This window comes from Argiope bruennichi, chromosome 1 (assembly GCF_947563725.1).
Source record: "Argiope bruennichi chromosome 1, qqArgBrue1.1, whole genome shotgun sequence".
Taxonomy (NCBI): domain Eukaryota; kingdom Metazoa; phylum Arthropoda; class Arachnida; order Araneae; family Araneidae; genus Argiope; species Argiope bruennichi.
In genome coordinates, this window is record NC_079151.1 from 15893933 (window position 1) to 15912146 (window position 18214).

The 18214-nt window shown below is 30.4% G+C and overlaps 2 protein-coding genes across 5 annotated transcripts in view; one reads left to right on the top strand and one right to left on the bottom strand.

Annotated features, from left to right (window-relative positions):
* Positions 1-7890, bottom strand: part of LOC129971855 (uncharacterized) — a 219883-nt gene extending 211993 nt beyond the window's left edge. For both annotated transcript variants that reach the window (XM_056085833.1, XM_056085841.1), the window contains exons 1-2: positions 7739-7890; positions 1040-1147 (exon numbers count right to left, since the gene is read on the bottom strand). In XM_056085833.1, the coding sequence (XP_055941808.1) occupies positions 1040-1147; positions 7739-7755 (125 nt within the window). In that variant the 5' untranslated portion in view covers positions 7756-7890. The remainder of the gene's footprint in view (positions 1-1039; positions 1148-7738) is intronic.
* LOC129971884 (uncharacterized) overlaps positions 2996-18214 on the top strand; it is a 50411-nt gene continuing 35192 nt past the window's right edge. The window contains exon 1 of one of the 3 annotated variants that reach the window (XM_056085865.1): positions 2996-3176. In XM_056085865.1, coding sequence (XP_055941840.1) covers positions 3151-3176 — 26 coding nt within the window. In that variant the 5' untranslated portion in view covers positions 2996-3150. Of the gene's footprint in view, positions 3177-13915; positions 14097-16184; positions 16476-18214 lie in introns of those variants that run through there. The other 2 variants (XM_056085862.1, XM_056085873.1) reach the window with 2 other exon arrangements.

The window sequence follows — 18214 nt, forward strand, 5'->3', positions numbered from 1 at the left end:
GACAGCAATTGTAACTGCGTATTAAATTTGGTTTCAATAGATTGGGAAAAACGCGTTTGAAACGCAAATTCAGTTTTTGGATAATATCAACCGCATGCCAGAAATTAACCACCAAAAAACTCGCCAAGGATCACACGTTTAGATTCAGTAAAAATGCTAAATGGATGCAAAACATTCATATTTCTTAACTATTGTAAGCCAATGCCATGTAAGACGTTTTCTGGGGTAATATCTTAATTAAAGAGTACGCGAGAAAGTTTTAGGGAAATCACTCCCGCTGGTTACCCTTGCTTTCTGATTACTTCTTTTTATTTCTCTTGCTATCACATTGTAGAATTACTTTTCCATAACGCATTTCTGTTCTTTCTAATAGAAGGTTTTAATATCATTTGTTAAAAAGTAGTTCTACTAGAATTTTCCAATTTTCTGCTGAATTGGATAGAGGAACCGTGGATAACCAAAAAAATCATCGAAATTTTTTTTTATATATATAGGCGGCATAATAATAAATTTTAACTTATTAAACAATATATTTCTGTATTTACAAATTATTTGGTTTACATTTTTACAACAAAATCTATCATTATTTTTTTTTTAATTTGTATTTTTCACAACATTTTGTAATTAACATCCGCGTATAATAAAAAGTTTATTACATAGGTGACATTTTTATGTGACATTATGCAAAAAATAAATAAATAAAAAAGAAACATTTCCAAAAATTTGTATTTTGACATAAAAATAATATTTAGGCTTAGAAAAAGTACTAATAATACTCTATCAGTTAATTCTGATTTTGTAAAAAATTTTAAATGGTGTTGGAAATCTTAATGCAAAGTAGCATTTGTCAAGCATTTTGATTTATTTAACTAAAATTTGTTGTTTATATGAAAAAATCTATATTCTTTTTTTCCAAAATTTAAAAGTGTAAATTTATTCTTTATCTTAATATGTAAAAATTACTTTTCACTTAGATAAAGATGTGTTAAAATACAGCTATTCGGACTATAAAATCTCAATTCCTTATATGATTTCTTACTTTTCTGTTCTGCGGGCAGCCTCTTCTGCTTCAGCTGCATATTCTTCAAGGACATCATCTAAAAATTCTAAAGACAGTCTAACGTCCGGTGGAATGTCTTTGAGTTTCCTGAACATAAGAAAAAAAATCAATCTGAAACTAATACTTTGGAAAAAACTATGTTGTTAAAAATTCATTGAAAAATATTTTTAAAAAAAATCAAAATTAGTTTATTTTATAATTTTTTCACAAAGAAATCGAAATGATTCTCTGGTTATCTTTCCTGATATATAATAAAAAATTTATATACACTTTTAGCCATCTAAAAAATATTTTAGTTAATCGTAATCAGTGGAATAAACGCTGCTTGTTTTACTAGCAGGCAGCCATTTAATTACAACAATTTAATTCTTTCGAATATTTCGTAACATAATCCAAATTAGATAAAGAATTTCAGAACTGACGGAAAACCATGATTTCTGAAATCATAACTGAATTGCAATAAATTTAGTCCCACATAATCTATATAAGGATTATATTAGGTGTGTAACATTTCAACCTTTGTTTTTTCCCAAAATTTTAGATCTTATTCTTAAAAAGTAATTGCCTATTCATGATTCCAGCTACTGTCCGTCGCTATCTACTACTTTCTCAATTTCCTCCATTTTTTCGTGGAAATTGTCGGATACCATCTCAAACAAACAAAAAAAAAACAAAAAAAAAAAAAACCGGCTGCGGGTTTTTTTTTCTTTTTTTCTTCTTTTGAGCCGATATTTCTCTTTTAAGACGATCCTGAAATCAAAATCTATTTTGGAAAGAAAATGCTGATCAGTTAGGCCGCGTGCCATCGATCGAAACAAATGGTATTTGGAAGGAGCTATGTCTGAAGAGTTTGGGATAAGACCACCCATTTTAGCATTTCCAAGTATCCTTTGACCGTTCTTGAGACACATGAACAAGCAATCTCATTCTGGAGGATGTCTTTGCATCTTGGTACTGTCGTCTTTTATCCTTCAAGGCGCAGCTCAAACGCATCAGTTGCATTCGATACCGTTTCCCTGTGATAGTTTCAAGTCATACTTTATCTGATCTGGTCTCATCAACTGCAGAGCATAGTCTTGGCACCCTGTATATTCGGTCTGGCCAACGACTTGGAGGGTATATGGGTATTTCCCCACTATTTTCTGCACTTAGGATCTTGATAATGTGCCCACTTTACGTCTCCGGTCACAATGCGATGTAGAAACCTCTTCAGATTTTGTCTTTAAAGCAGTTGTTCACAAGCAAAGGAAGGCCTTTCGACATCTTCGGCTTCAACCCATACGAAACCTAATTTCTTTGCTTCTGAATCATTCCCATAGCTTCAAGACATTTCGAAACAGCTTTTCAGTCACTTTCAATAATCCTGTCAAATATTAGTGCTTTTAGAAAAGGCCTCCAGTTCAGAATTTTCGAAAATTTTCTCTCTTCTACAGGTGGTTATCAAAATCTGAATAGCAGATCGAATCTGATAGCAGTTAATTCATGCATTTGAAAACGATTGCGATTTGCTTGAAGTATTCATGAAATTTCGTTATATTGCGGAAAACTTTAAAAAAAAAAAAAAAAAAAAAGGTTACTCACTCGAATGTTAGAATAAGTCGTGAGTTGACTGGACAGCTTTTGAGCAATTTAGCTTTCTAAACAGGTTTCTTTTTAAACATCTGTAAGAATGACTCATGGAACCCAATTAATTATAAACATTAAAAATAAAGGATGAAAGGAATGGAATTATTGCATAACGCAGCTGTGTCGATATGTTTGCCTCGGCTAATGAATGACTCGATTATTATTCTTACTTTCAGTTCCCTTTTCCTCTTAATAGCCGATTTAATCGTTTCACTGTTTTGATTCCGAAATCTGAAGCACACACATTCCATCGATAATAAGTTCACATAATTGCCACTGTTCAGTCTGGTTACTTGCTAGTGTCGGGATTCTTGTGCATCGAGCACAGAGTATGGAACAAAAATCTTCTGTTTCAGAAACAGAGTACTTATTATTAGATAATGCTGACACCACTGAGATTCATTCAGGAAAAAGTGAATGGAAGTAGAGTGTGAGGTGCAGATAATTAATGATTTAAAGAAACTATGATCAACAACTGGAGAGATCCCAGGTAAAAAAAAATGATTATTTCTTATTTAATTTAATCTGTAAATAATAGTATTAGTTGCTTAAATTATGTTATTTGTATATAATCAATTCTGAAGTAACGCGGCTGATGAACCGCAGACATCAATAATCAAAATTTTATTCAAAACTTCAATCATAAAAAGATAAAATAAGATAATACAAAATAATAAAAGAAAGAAAAATGTCTGCCACTTTTTACCGACAGTATTTGTAATCACTGTTTTTTAAAATGGAAACAAGCTTTTAAGCGCATATTCAAAAGATTAAAGAACAAGACTTTCATATTTTAATTCATAACTATGAAAAACGTGTCAGCTCTTATGATTACCGAAATGAAAAAACAAACAAACTTCCAATACTATTTGTATTAAAGATTTATTTCCTTTAACTTCCCTCATTATAAAAATAACGATTAAAGATTACTTATTGCTTTATCTAAAAAAAATTTTTAAAAAAACTTTTTTTTTAATTTGCTAAAATTGGAAAAAGAATAGCAGGATATTCAAAATCGAAGCAATATTATAGGAAAGAAAAAAAAAAATCAAATTTTTTTCCTTGTATCTATAATTGATCTCTAAATAAAATAATTAATGTATACGATTTCTATACATTAATTCTTCTGAAAGAACTAACGAAATTTATATAATGTACTTCATCTAAAATATTCTCATACTACATCATATTATTCTCATACTCATCATCATCTCATACTACATCATGCTTTTAAGATACACAAATCTTTTTACTGTAAATGAGTAGCTGCTTTTGTATTTCCCTTTTGATAATGTTTTAAAATATTTTAGCTTTCTTACCTCTGCTGCTTCAGAAACCTATTTCCCATATTTTTCTCAGAATTGAAAGTAACTAATAGAATTCAACCGACAAATTAGATCCTTATTCAACAAATAAATAGTGGACTTTCATTTTAGAATTTTGTGTGGAAACTGATTGTCTCTACGAAAACTCATTTTCAAAGATTTTGCATTTTGCAAATATTTGCAAAAGACTTTGCAATCTAATACCCTTACCTCTTCTAGCCTCTGGTGAAAAAAATTGTTTAATTCTCCTGATGAGCATGTTTCTTTTGAACTGGTCATTTATAAAATCTGTTCTTTGTATTAAAGTAGGCATAAGGAGAAATAAAAGTGATAATAAAAAATCAATATATCTTTTAAAAAATACAAAAAACACTATGAAATAATTATTTCAACAATATAATAAAAATATGATGAAAAAATGGATCAAATAAAATTTAAAGTTAAACCAATTGACTAGAAATAAGTCAAATCAATTAACCCTTTAAAGGGCCATTTTTTTCTAGTCATATTATGTTAAAATATTTTTAGGCTTGAAATTAGAATAAGAAAAGGGATTCATTTAGCTTATTAGATAAATTTAATTTGATTAATTAAAAATTAAGTAACAAATCAAGACACATAATTTTGATTGAGATAAAGAACTGAAGCATCTAAATTTCTGTCTTTCTAAAAAAAATTTGTCAGAACTTATGCCAACCTACAAAATTTCATACAAAGATTGATAAATTTGGTGGGAAGCATACTTCCCACGGCCCTAGAAAGGGTTAAGTAGTAAAGTAATCTTGTTTTTAGTATTTGTTTTTAAAGTTGTCTTGTTTTTTTGAATTAAAGTACTCATAAGAAAAAGTTAAATTATTAATAAAAAATTCAATAAGTTGTCTTGTATTTTTTTGTATTAAAGTATTCAATATTTCAGAAAATACAAGTAACAGTATGAAATAATTATTTCTACAATATAATACAAATATTGATGAAAAAGTAAACCAAACAGCTGTATAACAACAAGAAATATCAATTGTCAAAATAGTATTTGAATCCAGATTCCACAAATATATGCTGCTCCAAATAAACGATAAATTATTTAAGATAGATATTAAAAATACCGAATGTTAAAAAAAAAAGATTATTAAAAAAGAGATCGTATCATTACTTAGTTATATTTCTAAATCTAATCACGAATCTAAAGTGAAACCATTTGATTATTGTATAAGTATTGCTTACAAAAATGAGAATTCTCAATAGAGAAAGAAAGCATTAAAATTGATTCGACGAAAGCACAATATGAATTCCTATCTCTATATTCTTACAGACAACAATACTACAGGGCACAAACATAGGAAGGATTTGAGCAATCACTGCCAGCGATTGAGTAACTTTTGTGCAACAGAAGCTACTAAGTCTTGCGTGGAAAAAAGTTATTGTTATTTGCACTTTTTATTTTTCAAGTAGTTATAATTTTTTTTTTCATGTGCCAACGATTTATGATATTCTACTTTTCATTTTGTATGATAATCATGTTAAGTTTTTCATCTGCATATGCCATCATTTCATTATATTTCTGTTGTAAGATGTTGTAAAACAAAGGCAAATAAATACTACTTTCAGAACAGCAAATACTCTTTTCAGCATACGTTTCGAAAATATAAGAGAAAGAACAGGGCATAGAATTATCTCTTCAGAGTCTTATAGATCCTGAATTACACGGAAAAGAAAAGAAACATTTTTTTCATAAATGAAAAAAGCATAGCAACGAATGGCTGAATGAAAACTCATGTATCAGCGTAGTTATAATAAACGAATGTGGCTAGAACACAGCTTACAACATTTTTTAAAAAATAAGAATAGAATTTTTTAAAAAAATTTTGATATTAGAGCAAAAGAAGAGGAGCGATCAGTTAAAAAACAGTGGTTTTCCTATGTTTGTGCATTGTTTCTAAATTTTAATGTGTTGAGAAACCAGTTTTCATAACTTTTCAAAATTATTAGCTTAATATCTTAAATATGTACTGAAAGTCCGTTAACATCTGTCATACATTGGCGCTTGTGTATATACCTGTTGTGCTAATTCATAATTCGGTGAAGATACATATTTAAATTCATTCAAAGTCTGTTTATGAATTTTCCAGTTTCTGAATTTAAACAACAATAATATTAGAAATAAATAGTATTTTACTGTCACGCCATTTTGCTAAGGGCTTTAAAAAATCTAATAAGAATAATCTTTGATTTTCTAGTAAATGCATAGAAAAAAATAGAAGTAAACAACGAACATACAAATAATTTTTTCGTGAATTAAAAAACTATTTTGAATGATTAAGCGATTACGATGAAGAGCCTTTTTAAGTTATTATTTAAAAAATAATAATTTGCTACGAAACTTTTTGTACCCTTGGAAGAGATTCTTACTCCCGCTACCATTCTTGAAATTAAAATTACTTTCATTGCATTAGAAATAAGACTAGAAAATGTCGTATATCTGTAAAAATGAAATTTGAAAAAATTCTGTCCTATGAGTATATGAAGCTTTTTAATTCCTTTTTTTATTCATAAAAGTGACCAAAAATAATGAATACAATACTCGTTTTTTAAAGCCTTTGCAGTATTTTATTTGCTTTTCATTTTAACATTTTTTCTTAAATTGCTATGTTATTAATTTTTAAATCAATCTAATCAGTATATGATAAAATCTATCAGTATATCAGTATTTCTTTATAATCTGTATCATCATTGTTTAAATTTACGTCACAAAAACCACACGCTTGCATCCATTCAACCACATCTGAACTTCAAATACCGTGAAAAAAAATTAAAAAGTAAAAGAGATCGACATAATATAACTTTATACCAGGAGAAAGATTTCTTTAAGCAAGTGAAATAGAAAAGTACTAAAAAAATAGAAGGTCAATTATAAATGTGAGGCAGATGTTACGTAAGAAAACAACAGACAAGTTTTCGGATTTGCGTTAAGCTCAAAAATGTATCAAATCGCATCATACGTATATTGTAAACACTTTCACATTTTGAATAAAAGAATATGTTAACATCTGAATATTGATTAAATAATTTGTAAGTTAATGAAAACTAATAAAATGTAGAAATTATAAATTCCATATTTTTTTCTTTGAAGATTTAAAAAAAAATGTGAATAGAGAATTTTTGATAAACATGGAAAACTATATATTAATTTCTAATTGTAATTTTTAAGCCGAGTACCAGTTTTATAACATAATTAATTTTATACATTTTTTTCAGTAAATAAAATTGTTTTTCTTCATGTTACTAATTTTTTATAGCACCGCCTGCTTTAAAATGGTAAATATGATAGTATTCATCTATCTTGTAATGTTTTTACTTGCTTTGAGGTGTTCAGACAGCAATAAATTGGAAATACCAAATAACGCAACTTAAGATATAACACTATAAATTCCTCTATTTGATTTTTAAGTACGGAAACAAATACATCGCCGTTTCATAATATCCAATCCAAAAACAGATTTTTAAAAAATAACTGAAATTGTTTTCAGTATTCTACAAAATAAGCGGTTATTGCATCAAACAGTTAAAAAAAGCACTGAAAAAAATTTTGATGGATGTAAATTTGAAAAATGCGTCTATCTTTCTTATTTTTAACTTCTTACTTTTTGTCAAAGTATGACGTGCGTACGTTATAGAAGGAAACAAAACAACAGCTACATTTTTCATTTCGATAATCATTTGTGCAACTGACCTGTTGTTCCTCAACATCTTCTTCAGCTTGTCCGCTCGAGCAATTTCAATCCTCGGAATTCATTCAGTAACACTCCCATTAATGCAGAAGTTGGACGATTATCTGAATCGAAAGTGCTATCGAGTCTTATTCCGCGAATGATTCTTTCAATTTCTGCTATCTTATCTCTCATTTTTTTTCTACTTCATTTTTATTTTCGTGCGATTGTTTGCTTTGAGGGTTTGTTTGCGGAAAAAAGAAATACATAACCATTTTACTCAGATGTGCTTTCAGTAGCTGTCGTCGTTGCTAAGTTTGAAAAATTTTTTAAAATGAAATTAAAAGAAAGTTTTAAGAAAACACTTGGAACTGGCAACGCAGTAGATTTCGTTTGCTACGTAGAAACATCACGTAAGAAGAAAATCTTTTTTAACTGCCAGGTGTAATGACTGTTGAACTATGTCCGTTGTTTATCAGTCTGCATATTGGAAGCACTTTATTATTCACAGTCAGCACTTTGTTATTATTTTTATTATTTATTTTCCCTTCGTGCTTAGTTTGAATAAGTTTTCAATTATTTGATTGCAAGAAAATGAATCTATATATTTAAAATCCTCTTGAATTTAAATAAAACCCTTTTTTTAATTTTTCTACAAGCGTAATAAGCTTTGAGACTCAAGAAATTATAATGTTGAACAAAATACATCGGAGGGAAATTTTACTTTTCACTATGGATATGCTCTATTTTCTTTGCAATAATATGAAGTTATATATAAAAATCTGCCATACCTGGTAATGTTTATAGGCTGGGCCTTATCTATAAATTACGTTTTGTGACATCCAAGATAAAATAAAAATATTTAAAGCGCATTGTTAGGCTATCAAATTTAACTACTTACTGGTTGGGCGATGGGTGCTCAGTAGGAAAGAATTTTCAGATTTTTTTGTTCGATTATTAGTTAGAAGCTTTAATTATTGCTCTTTAGTTTTGTTATATTAACGTCTCGTTTTTAAAACAGCACTAAGGCTATTTTGGGGTAGTCTGCCTAGCTTTAACCGCAATCAGACGACACCTGATCTATCATCACCTCTCTAAACTTCCACACCGCACCATGGGGAAGACGGTTGTCCCCGCTGGATTTAGCATGCACCAGACTCGCTTACACGACGGTTCTTCGTGTGGAATCAGATCTCGAACCTGAAGCCCGATGATTCCGAAGCTGAGACTTTACCACCAGGCCGCAAGGCCCGCTAGAATTTTTAAACTTTTTTATTTAAATTTTTTAAAAAAAACTTCGGAGTAGGCAATTAACAGTAATTTCACAATACTTTAAAAATAAAGAAAAATTAGCTTTTCATTGATATCTGTTTTATTTCTGAACATATTTTTTCCTTATTTTAGTAAAATATTTTTAATTGCATATTTTACAGCTTCTCTTTTAAATGTTTCCATTACTGCGTTTATACACATGCGCATTGAGACGATTTTAAATGCCCAGTTTTTGAACATGTTATAGTTGCTGTTATTAAAGGTGGGTTTACACTCGACCAGTTATAAGACTGCCAATAAGACAACGCATGCGCAGAAAGAGACTGATTTATGTTTGTCACACTTTCATAAGATAGATTTCAGGCATTCCATGCTTGGCTATAAATGGCCGTTTTGGCGTCCCTAAATTTTTCTTTTTCACTGCGTATCGTATTAAAATGATGAATATTTACACAAAGAAACATAGTAAAATAAAAAATAAAATCAACATACCTAAATTTTGAAAACTATGGGGAAAAATGGCAAATAAAATTTTTAAAAATCACAATCTCGCATCAGAAAAGACAAAGAGCAAAAAATGTCGAAATAAATCTATGATAAGTGATCAGTTTTTTTCATGCCAAATTCTACAAAGAAAAAAAAATACAATACAGCGGCATATTGTTGTGTCGTCGGGAAAAGTATTTGTCATGGACCGAGCAACATTTTTCAGACTTTCTACTCACGCGCTGCCTACTGGCTGTCGTATAACTGGCCGAATGTAAACCCACCTTCAGGTTAAATTTTTTTAAAAAAATAATAAGATATAGACGAATGAATCAAACTTAAAACTAAAATTTACCTGCTACGATGTTCTTTAGAAAAATTTGAATCTTCTTTCATTTTGAGAAGCATATTGCCTTTTAAATTAAATGAACATGTATTCATTTGTAATTTTTATATTTATTCTCCTATTAGCGAAAACATTATGTGCATATTTAATTATTATATTGGCATTATTTATAATAAAAAGTCACTCATCAAAGCTATGAAGTATATTTTTTGTCTAACATATAGTGGCCTTAAAACGGTGCATTTTTAAAAAAAAAAAAAAATTACAATTATCATAGACAAAATAATTTACTAGTTAGACTTCTTCAATGGATTAATATATTTTTTTAAATTTTAAATTGGCGTAGAATCACTTTTTTCGGTAATAATGTAATTTATTTCAGAAAATATCAAAACTTCGAAATTGGGGAAAAAAGTGGGCAAAGTATCAAGATTTCGGCAGAAGAATCTTTCTTTGCATGACAGACATGCTTGATGAGTACGTTTTGTCTAAAGTGTAATAAAATTAGAAATGCCTCGGTGAATTGTTACTACTTATAAGTTGTTAGTATTGAGAAAAAAGTATGGAGAAATGGAATTATAAAATTCTATCTTCCATTGGAGGATTTGATTTCAAAAATCTTTAAATATACGAAAACATTTTTCTGCTTATTAAAATGTACAACACAATTACAAATTATTGTTATACTTTCTGAAATAAAATAGAAGAGTTTCATTTTTATATTTAGTTGATAAGTTTTAACAGTAAAAGAAGGAAAATTTAGAAATAGTTTAGATTCGTGCCGACGATAAAAACATAATGTGGTCAGACTATATCAAAACGAAACAAACTTTTTCTTTCGTCTCATTCTTAGTCCATTCCCATTAGTCCCATTAGAGTGGGCCCTCCGGTTATGCTGTGCAAAGACCTCGTTGTTGGCCGGTCGGGGTTGTTCCCGCTCTTTCAGTCCCATTAGAGTGGTTTTTAGTAAATGATTTTTGTCCCGTCAGTCTACAGTCATCACCGTAAAATAAATAAAGAAAAATTGCATTAATATATTGAATGAATAATCAGTCCAGATCAATGTTTCTATTATAATTCAACCAACGGAAATGTAAAATATTTTCCGTTTCCAGACATTTTATGTTCGCATAATGAACAGTGAAGTAATTTAGTTCACTTAGCCTTCCTTCATTTGATGTTAATCTTTGGATTAGCTTAATTTAATCAAAATTTATGCTACATAAATACCATTTATCTGAGAACAGATCTCAAAATATTCCACTGCGAAGGATGTTTAAACTATTTTATAGCACCCTCTCTCTTCATATTCCCGCTCGTGAAACGATGTTTGACCCCTGAAAGCAGAATGAACAAACACGAACAGTGTTTTTTCCCACTCCCGCGTATGTCTGAACTCGATAACATAAAAACATAACAAGCAAAACAAAAGAAGTCTGGTATGTAAACGAGACAATTATAAAATGATGTCAAATATTGAGCCTAGTATGCCGACAATGCACGCGCTATTCTGGACCATCATGTAGACCACTCCCGCTGATTTAATTTATGAAACTGGGAAATCAAATTATTCATCGGAATTGGAAGTTCAAAGTAGCTGAATGTTTTCACCTGAAATTAAAGAAAAAGAAAAGCATAAGTACGTACTTACAATTTATGTGCATTTACAATTCATTTTTTCACATTTTGTTTAATCCAAATTTGCTCCACCCTAATCTAGTTTATTAAAAGAAACCTTTTTACGATGCTAAATTTTTACTTTTAACCAAAAGTGCTTGCATTTTCCTGAAGTTTCTCATTTCTGTATTAGAAAGTGTCTGCTCAACATATGAAAGACACAGAACGTAGTTATTAACATGCTTACTCAGCTGTACTTGATGCAGTTTTATCGATCTTAAAATAAAGAAAAGGCTGTTTGTTCTTTCGCACATGAGTATTCCTGTCCAATAAATCCTATGTTGCATCACCTTAGTTACAACGAGAGCGTTATAGATGGTATATAATATGAAAATGGCACTCATCTTTACGTACTGTCTATAATGAATGTTCCTTACACGCAGCCACTTCTATTTGTATTTTCACTACACCTTTTTATTAAGAAATTAGCTTTACTTTGTATTAAAATGAAAATGAAACCTTTCCGTTTTTAAAATTGTTTTAATGATAGTTAAACCACCTGTACAAATGCTTATTTTAGGATAAACTAATGGCTTACTATTGCCTTTTAGAACCATTGTTTCAACTTTGATGTGTGTTTTTTAATACATTCGTAGTACAGTTTTTATAATTTTTTGTTCCTCTCTTTGGACGCATTATTTACGAATGGGGGAAAAAAATCACTCTCTGTATAGGCGGAGGCGGGGGGAGTCATTGAGATTCATTCATTCGTGTAACCAGTTAATGCGCGGTTCAGTGAGACCCACACCTTGCAAATTTCTTCTTCAAGATGCGCAATGAATCTAGAAATTAATTCAGTGCGACGCCTGTAACAGCTCTCGAGTAAATCAGCATTGATTTTATTTTAATCTCTATAAACCGAGAAAACAAATGTCCATTGCTCAAATAATTTGTATAATTAATTGTACAGTAGTATTCTCGTATAACACGCTCCCATAGGATGCGAATTTGTACAATGCGATCCCATACAACGCTTAATATGATTTCATGTAACGCAATTCTGTATAAGGCTTTCCTTTGTGAATTTATGTAATGCGTTCACGCATAACAGGAAGATAAATCCTCATACAATCTCATTTTTAGGGGTGGGGGTTAGAAAATCAAATGCATATACTTACCTTTTAATTATTCTATATGAACATTGAAGGCAACTGAAAACCAGTTAAAATGGTCATTCCAACACTTTTTCGAACATTCTCTAATAAAAATGTTATCCCCCACCCCGTTCATAAAATGATGACCTTAGGTAAGGTCGTCAACACTTTGGCATTGGCGTACAATAATTACGAAATATTCACCTTCGGAGTGGATTTAGCATTTTTATTGAATATATCGTGTGACCCTTGGCGAGTTTTTTGGCGATTCATTTTTGCCATGCGTTTGGTGGTATATGAAAATCGAATCTGTGTTTTAGGCGCTTTTTTTCCTAGCCGATTGAAACCAAAATTGAACAGAGAACGATAATTGCTGTCGCAAAATCACATACCAATTTTGATATATTTAAATCATTGCGTTTTTGAGTTATCTCGTCTATATGCTTCTGAAAGTATAGACTCATAGACATTTAATCATTCGTATGATTTCGCTTAAAATTTGATGTTTACAATATACATGTCAGGTCTAGATACCGAATTTTTGCCATTTTGCTTTCTCCATTTTGTAGCTATGGTGTTAACTTATATTCGAATAGTCGGACACACAGACTCCCTCTGAATAGACTTTGCTCGAAATTTAATGGAAATCTACAAATTTGGTATAAAGACCATTTACCAAATTTGATCTGTTTACCTCAAACCATTTTCAAGTTATCTTTGCCATTGACAGACAGAAAGAAAGAGACGAACAGACAGACAGACAGACAAAGACAGAGAGGAAGACAGACAGATATAATCTAAAAATGTCTGTCCGTCTCTTTCTGAACTCAGGGAGGTATAAAACGCGGAAATTCGTCAAAATCTCGTATTCGGATTTTTTGACGACTACAATATTTTCAGTTCTGATTTGATATACAGGAAAAAAGTAACATCTTACTAGCAATATGTTGTGTATTAAAAACATGTTTGGACTTCCAACATGTTTCGTCCAACAGTTCCGTATCCTACATAAAACCTTATATAATCCCGTGTAGTAAGAGGATACACTGTAATATAAGCCTTATTTCACTCCTTGCCTCTTCATTTGAAAGAACTCTTTTTTCTGTCGGTATTGTTTGTGATCTTGTACGTTGTATCATAAATCATTAGTGAGCGGAATATCAATGCGTCGTCATTTTGGCGAGCCATACGCATTTAGAATAGCCAAGTGCGCCGCTGGCAAGTACTTAAAGCTAATATGAATGTATCTTATTTGAAATCGTTCTTTCCCGTCCATTGTTTGGCCTCCAAGGTGAGTAGCTTTTCCCACCTGTGGAGCCGGCCCACGAGTCGGACTTTCGCTTGCGCGCTTGGGTGAAAGTTCAATTTTCGTAAAGTGGGTCATTGCATTATTTTTTTCTCATTCGTTCATGAATTATTCGGGCCAAAAGTGGTGGCGAGGGCCGGGCAGCAACTTATATTCGCAACCAACATGGAAGATGAAAAGGGGATGGACTGCATATGCTGGTAAATATTCTTTGAAGTATCTTAATTCACTTTTTTTCAAAACAATGATGAATATTTAATAAGATTTAATATAAAGTGACATTTTTATTAGCTTCATTTGAAAACACAACGAGACAGAAAAGTGCCGACTCTGATACATTATTTGGTAATTGAAAATCAATGTAGGCTAAACTTCAATCGCAGGTTTATCCATATAATTAAAAGGATAAAAAGTGTGTGTATTTTCTATTTCGATATGATTACAAGTATTACACATAGTCTTCCATTCAATAAGGTCTCATTTGATATTGTATCCTTTAGTGTTTCTATTTCCTTTGTCATCTTTTTGACTCAAATAATCGAACCTTGTTAGCCGCTTGAAATCTCTTTAATTTCTTGAATTTAATAATATGAAATCAAGAACCTAAAAGTTTTTTTTTTACTTGTATGTACCTTTTATGATTGGAAATTTTTAAAACTTTTATTTTAAATATAACTGAACTACCTGTGGGAAAAAGAAAGTAGTTTCATATTCTAGAATTATCAGTTATACAATCATTGTGTCTTCTAACAAATTAATGAAACGCAGACGGATTTTACAGTTACCATTCGAATAGTAGCCATACAAGTTTACCCTTTTTTGTCTTATGTCTGCTCATATATGTATCATGTAGGAGGAGAAGATATTTAATAAGAAATACCCTTACCTTATAGAAATAATGGAATGGGAATACAATGAAAACAACATTATATTTAAAATATATTGTTTTGTGTGTTAAATATAATATAAACGCATTTCCACATAATCACATGTTTATTTTTCACTAACGAATTGTTTGACAGTTGTTTAAAGGCGTTGCTTCTTTATTCAATGAAAAGAGCGCTCCGCATTTTCAAAAATAATTAAATGACCTTCATTTAAGCCTTGAGTGATTAAAATTCAGTTCAGAAAAAGAACGCTTTGCTTATGTTATGCTATTATCGAAACATAATATTAAAGTCCATTTTTGCAAAAATTGCTTCTAGGCTAATTTAATATTTTGAACCAATCGTCATTTCGTTAAAGAATCCTTTATATGCAGTTAATTATCATGAGAAAAGAGTAATCTTCAAATTGTTTTACCTGGAAATCAAATTTTCAACAGATTTTAACAATGAAATCCAAAATTTGACTTATTTTAAGAATAACTAGCAGAAATGGTCTCCCTCAAAACTGTCTCGCATATTCTTTAATAAAGGGGAATTTGTATTTTAGATGCGTTTTTTTCCGAATTGACTGAAACCAAACTTTGACACAATATTGCAAATTGCAGTCACAAAATTACATACCAAATTTGATACGTTTGTGTAGTTCGTTTTTCAGTCATATTTCTGAAAGTACAGACTGACATATTTTAACTCCTTGTTGGATTTGATAGGTATAAAACTTTGATAAGTATATCTATCTACATTATAGATGTTTAACCTCTGTACCAAATTTTATCCATTTACTTCTCCTCTTTTTGTAGTTATCGTATTAACTTATATTCGAACAGTCGGATAGACAGACATTCTCTGATCGTATTTCATTCAAGATTTGATATGATGTCATGTAATGCAATACTTAAACAAATTTCATGTAATGACAATATACCAAATTTCATCTATATAGCTCAAAGCGTTTTGGAGTTATCTTTGTCACAAACCGATGGACAGCCCGATATAATGACTAAAGTGCATTTTTTGGAAATCCGGGAAGTCTAAAACGTGGAGATTCGTCGAAATATCGGATTCGAATTTTTTGACAGTTACAATATTTTCTCTATACTTCGTATGCTTGAAAGTAGAAATGATTGTTAGTGCCAAGTGTGCTGCTGACGTTTATTTACAAAAGTTAATGATCAATCAATTATTTAAATAACCACAAGAAGCAACATCTTTATAAACTCCTGCCACATTGCAATCATTGGTAGAAACACTAACAAACCACCTTGTTCCCTCCCCCACATTCAAGTACACCCTTCCAAGCTGAACAAACTCTCAGAAACGGTTTACATTTCATTAAAAGGAACGTCCATACTTGACCTAGGCATGTTTTAACAAGTGGCCGTAAACTACGCGAGTCTTCGGATTCGCACAGCGATGACAACCGTGAGTTTAAAGGTTGGCTCCTTGACGCAACAGAGCAGTCAGATTAGGGAAGAGCTGCTCTATCGCCTGTTTTATCAAGAAACGTTATTCCGTCGTTCGCCAGAACTCCCAGGAGAGATAACCGCTGCCTGATTCGTGTTTTTTAGTCAGTTTTGGTCGCCAAATAAAAACGAATATTTTAGAAGTGACGCCGCTGTTTCTTGACTTAAGGAAAAATTGGACGCTTACTTAACCTTGTTGGGGGATCCTGTGGTGTGTATCCAAAAACCGGTGAGTTGAACTGATTTGCATTTTGATGGAATGTATAACCGGATGTCTATAATGATTTGAGACTAATTATACTCCTAATAAATGACAACGACTAATATATTTTTAAAAATATTCTTATATCTCTACATACTGTCTATGAATAATCGTAAAACAATTTTTCAATAATAATATAATCTAAACACTAAATATTAATGATTGAATTATAGAATTTGGTGGAAATTAAGGATATATTAAAAATGAGAAGAAAGAGTGTTTTGCTTTTGGAAGTCTGCGTTCAACAGTCATCCTTGTGATCATGCATTTAAGTAATTTAATTTGATGTTTCAAGTGATTAATCAGACATCATAGTTCCCCATCGCAAAAATTACCAGTCGAATTCTCTTGCAAAACAAATCAAAAGTAAGATAGATTAATACTGAAATAACAAATATGAAATAACCTGAATGTACATGATGAAAATTTGGCTACTTATTTTCACTGTTTGTCCAAAAAAACAATCTGTACTACTAAATTACTTTTCATAATTTCTATGTATTTAATCAACTTAATGTATAGTTTAAACTATAGTTTCTGAAAAACACCACACGTGTCCTGTCATTACATCTTTATCAGTGACCTTGAACTTTGTTGGAATGTCATTTGAATATTAACCATTAAAAGAATGTCATAGCTCTTGGGAAAATAGGCTGTAACTGTCAAACCCCTACCATTTCGCAATTTTTCACTTAAAATAGATCATATATGATGCAACCAATCAAAAGATCACTGGCTGATAAGATTTTAATTAAAAACATTCTATATATAGTAATTCACAATTGTTTTTACATCTTCATGTTTTTGAAACTGAGTTTTAAAAATCATCATCTAAATATGAAAAGATTTATTGCAAAACTTTCTTGTATACATTTTTTTTTTGTCTGTTGTAAAACCTACACATTTAATAAAAATAAATTCAGTTTTTTTTTTTTTTTGAAAGAACAGTAGTTTTCCGCGGAATTATTGAAAACTATCTCACGTAAATAGCTGGATACTTTGAAATTTAACTATTATAAACAAAAAATGGGCAATTAATCAAACATTTTATTACTTTTAACTGAAATTATACCTTTAATACATTTAGGAATGAATTCAGATAATTTTGTGTGTATGTAAGAATGTTCGAATTTGTTCCATTCCTCTGGTAATACTGTTTTAAGTTGTTTTTTAGAAAAGCTGTCATGTTTTCTTGGGATTTTTTTCCCTCCATTTCAAGCCATGAATTTTCTATAGAATTTAAAGGAATTTTTGGAGAATATGGTGGAGTTTTGATAATTTTGGAACACTTGTGAACACTTAGGAAATACTTAGAGCTGTATATTTGTAATTTTGTTACAACTTAAATCTGATTTGAATCCCACATTTCGGGGCAGATATTTTAAGTTTTCTTTCAGTATATTTATATACTCATACATTGATCTTACTATATACTTATACTTTATACTTATATTATTTTCAATGAAAATTAAATTTCCTATAGTAGAAGCAACAAAACGTTTCCAAATTACTATGCGTCCACCTACATGTTTGACAACTGGCAGATCTCTGATGATAGTTGATTGAATACTTTAAAGTTTTACTTTTATTGCAAATCTTTTCCCCAAATCTATTGTAAGTTTCAGTTCATTAAACCTTGCATTTTTCTTGCTTTTATGTATTTTTAGACATTTTTTTCAATAGTTCCACCTAGTTTACATCATTTT